The 4,407-nt window shown below is 38.7% G+C and overlaps 1 protein-coding gene across 1 annotated transcript; it reads right to left on the reverse strand.

Annotated features, from left to right (window-relative positions):
* Window positions 1–881: 881 nt before the first annotated feature.
* LOC145533344 (olfactory receptor 2AP1-like) lies at window positions 882–3,288 on the reverse strand. The gene is made up of 2 exons (XM_081560557.1): window positions 3,204–3,288; window positions 882–1,862 (listed from the first exon to the last, which is right to left on the reverse strand). The coding sequence occupies exon 2, from the start codon at window positions 1,848–1,850 to the stop codon at window positions 882–884; it is 969 nt and encodes a 322-aa protein (XP_081416683.1). The 5' UTR covers window positions 1,851–1,862; window positions 3,204–3,288.
* Window positions 3,289–4,407: the final 1,119 nt, after the last annotated feature.

A 4,407-nucleotide genomic window follows, 5' to 3' on the forward strand; every position in this document is an offset into this window, starting at 1 on the left:
ACAAAAAAAAAGAAAAGAAAAGAAAATTTCCCCAACATGGAAAAGGAAATAGTCAATCAAGTTCAAGAGGCATAAAGAGTCCCATACAGGATAAACCCAAAGAGAAACATGCCAAGACACATACTAATCAAACTAACAAAGACCAAACACAAAGAAAGAATATTAAAAACAGCAAGGGGAAAGCAACAAGTAACATACAAGGGGAAACTCCATATGCTTAACAGTTGATCTTTCAGCAGAAATTCTGCAGGCCAGAAGCAAATGGCAGGATATATTTAAAGTACTGAAAGGGAAAAATATACAACCAAGATTACTGTACCCAGCAAGGATCTCATTCAAAACTGATGGAGAAATAAAAAGCTTTTCAGACTAGCTAAAGTTAAGAGAATTCAGTACCACCAAACCAGCTTTACAACAAATGTGAAAGGGACTTAGGTGGTCAAGAAATACAAGAGAAGAAAAAAGATCTACAAAATCAACCCCAAACAATTAAGAAAAATGGCAATAGGAACATACATATCAATAATTCCTTTAAATGTAAATGGATTTAATGCTCCAACCAAAAGACACAGACCAGCTGAATGGATACAAAAACAAGACCCATATATATACAAGAAACCCACTTCAGACCTAGAGACACATAGAGACTGAAAGTGAGAGGATGGAAAAATATATTCCATGCAAATGGGAAGCAAAAGAAAGCTGGAGTAGTAATCATCATATCAGACAAAATAAACCTTAAAATAAAGAATATTATAAGAGATAAGGAAGGACACTACATAATGATCAAGGGATCCATCCAACAGGAAGACATAACAATTGTAAATATCTATGCACCCCACATAGGAACATCTCAATACACTCCACTTAGCCTCCAAACTCTATTTCTTCAACCTCATCCTAGAAAGTGTGTCCCTCAGAGCCTGGTGGACCTGCTTGTTCCGTAGAGTGTAGATGACAGGGTTCAGCAGTGGGGTCACCACTGTGTTTACAAGGGCAGCCTCCTTGTTGGAGTCCAGTCTGTTCACTTGCTTTGGTTTCAGGTAAATAAACACACAGCTGCCATACATCAGAGAGAGGACAATGAGGTGAGAGGAGCAGGTGGAGAAAGCTTTCTGTCGCTCCTTGGCTGATGGGAGTTGCAGGATTGTGACTACTATGTTGCTGTATGCAATGATGGTTATGATGAGGGGTAGTAGAATCACAAATGAAGTAAGGAAGAAGAAATGTATCTCAACAGAGCTGGTGTCAGAACAGGAAAGATTAATTAAAGAGCCAAGGTCACAGAAGAAATGAGAGATGATGTTGGGGCCACAGAATGATAACTGGGAAACTTTGAGCATCAGACCAGTGAAGAAGATGTAGGACAAGGAATAGCACAAGAATATCAGAAGGAAACTAACCCTCAGGTTCATGATGGATGCATAGTGCAGAGGCTTGCAAATGGCCAGATATCGATCCAACGACATCACAGCCATGAGAAAGAAAATCACTCCACCAAGAAATAAAAAGAAGAAGGCTTGTGTGAGACAAGCAGTAAAGGGAATTGTTTGCCTTCCTGAAAGGAAGATGGACAGCAGTTTAGGAATAACTGTGGTGATGAAACAGCATTCACAGAAGGAGAAAGTGCTCAGTAAAACATACATTGGTGTCTGGAGGTGATGGTCAGCCCAGGTGATGATGATTATGACCATGTTTCCCATGATAGAGGCCAGGTATGCCAGCAGGTGCACCAGGAAGAAGAAGTTCCCCAAGTGCTGGACAGCAGGAAACCCCTCCAGAGTGAACTCCTGGATGCTTGTCTCATTTTTTACCCCTATAGTTATCTCTGTTTCTCTGACTCTCATCATTCTCTGCTTAACCTGTGGAACAGAAAATACTATTACTGAAAAAAAATTTAAATAATGACAAGTCTTAAAAGAAAATAAAATAATCACTACTTTCAGCTGTATTTGTGAAGCAGGGATCATTTCATATTTTTAAAATAGTTTACTATAAATGACATTTTACTATTATAACATTATTATATTATCTATGCTAATTATTAAATTAAAGATTCATTTTTTTATTCTTGATAATTATTTTTAATGTGTCACTTAACTCTTGGAAAATAACATCTGAATAATTGGCTACAAAGTAAACAGGGCAAAATAAAAATGATTGTTTGTAGACACATCTGCAACTAATGGTTAATAGTGAAAGCTGTCATCCTGCATAAAATGCATCTCATGGACTCACAGTGTTCATTTCTATGCTTCAGGTATGACATGCAGTGTAGGAACCCTCCTCGCACTGGACTGAGCCCTTTGAAAATGTTAAGTGTGAAAGAGCCATTTTCTTATTACCATATTCCAAATCAGTTATTTTCCTAAAGTCTCTTCAGTCTGAGTTCTTTTTTTCAAGACCCCAGTTTGAGCAGCAAAGCTAGTATGTTAAAATATTATAACGACACAGTCTGTGGATTTAAGAGAAACCATATCTAAAATTGGGGGGGGAATGGTTCCATGACTTGTTAATCAGATTCAATGAACAGAAATTGAATGGGTGAATCAGATTCCCTCACATTCTACCTACCTAGCAGAATGGTAGTGCTTCATTCTGCAATTAGTCAAAGATTACTCTTCAACATTCCTTTTCTGGGAATAAATTTTTACATTGGAGGCATTCAGTGTGGCAGAATTAAACCTGTATTTCACTGCAATCACTAGACGAACATTTGTCTTTATTAAAAAAAAAAAAAAGCCAAAGCCTAACTAGAAACTAACTATATTGATAGAATCATTGGGGAAGGGGTCTGGGCATCTGCTGTGAATCAGTGCTTAAGTGAATAAGAAACCCTAATTTAACTGTATTTTACTTACTTCCTTTTGGCCAAAACTATTACTTTAACTGGTGGCTCAGATGGTAAAGAATCCATCCGCCATGCAGGAGACTCGGGTTCGATCTCTGGGTCGGGAAGATTCCCTGGCAAAGGGAATGGCTACACACTCCAGTATTCTTGCCTAGAGAATCCCATGGACAGAGGAGCCTGGTCGGCTCCAGTCCATGGTGTGGCAAACTGCCGGACATGACTGAGTGACTAGCACTTTTTTTCATTACTTTAACTATGCATGACCCACATCAGATACTTAAACATAGCCAGTCTCTGGTTAAAATATCTGACCTGTTAGATTGCAAGTTAGCCCCATGATCCAAGTACTCACCACGAAGCAGTTCACAGGAAAGAGTGTGTTTTTGACAATGTGCTTCTTTCTTTTCTTAAAACAAAGCAGTCTAATGTAAAATTCTCCTAGGCTAATGGAAAAGGGGAAAAACACTCTTAGTTGAGATATACCTTTCTTTGACCTAATACAAAATTAATGAGTGCCTTATGTTCTACATTAGTAGGAAATTATTAAGGCTCCATTAAAAAATACATTTGCAAACTCTGGAGGATTAAAGGGCATAGTTTTTTCCATGGCAATCTGACTGATAAATTCTGGACCATTAAGACAATACAAGCTGCCCCAGTCATCCACTAGCACTTTCTGATGTTACTATTTGGAATACCTGGACATATTTATTTCCATTCTACAATGCATCATGAACAACAAACTTTTTTGGTTTTGCATCCATCCCAGAAGAGAATCAAAAAGAAGAGACAACAAAGGTCAATTCCCTTGTTTAATGACCCTGTTATCAGTCACTTCCCAGTCAACCTGTCACTCCACCAAATATAGGTGAAGATCACAGGAGTCATAAGCGAGAACACATTCAAATGCCCTTATGATATAATTATCACAAGCTTATTTATCATCACCAGTGAGGATGCATTGGGTCCAAAGGGCACACCTCTGGAACTTTAAAATTCATCAGAGGGGATTTTTTGTTAATGGGATAGGAACTACAATCAGAACAGAGTCTTGGATGACATTTAATTGCTTCATATTTGGAAATGGGAAATTCCAGCTGACATGTATCATAATTACCCCTTCACTGTATATGGTAAGATACTACTTTAATTCCCAATAGGCTACACAGTCCTCTGTGATAGTCCTCAAATGTACATTTTGCACAACTGCCTGTTGTTTAGTCACCTAGGTGTGTCCGACTCTTCTGTGACCCCACAGACTATAGCCCGCCAGGCTTCTCTTTCCATGCGGCTTCCCAGGCAAGAATGCAAGAGTGTTTTGCCATTTCTTCTCCAGGAGATCTTCCTGACCCAGGGATTGAACTTGCGTCTCCTGTGTCTCCTGTTTTGGCAGAGGGATTCTTTACCACTGTGCCACCTAGGAAGCCTTGAAGTTGTATAGGAAGGTTTTCAACTGTCAAGCAAAGTATTCTTTATAAGACTCTTGCTAATTTCTAGTTTTTGTACGCTTTTAATCAAGAATGTGAACTCTATAGGTCTTCCTTGGTGGCTGAGTG

Source organism: Giraffa tippelskirchi, chromosome 2, assembly GCF_054371585.1.
Source record: "Giraffa tippelskirchi isolate mGirTip1 chromosome 2, T2T-mGirTip1v1.2.pri, whole genome shotgun sequence".
In the NCBI taxonomy this organism is placed as follows: Eukaryota; Metazoa; Chordata; class Mammalia; order Artiodactyla; family Giraffidae; genus Giraffa; species Giraffa tippelskirchi.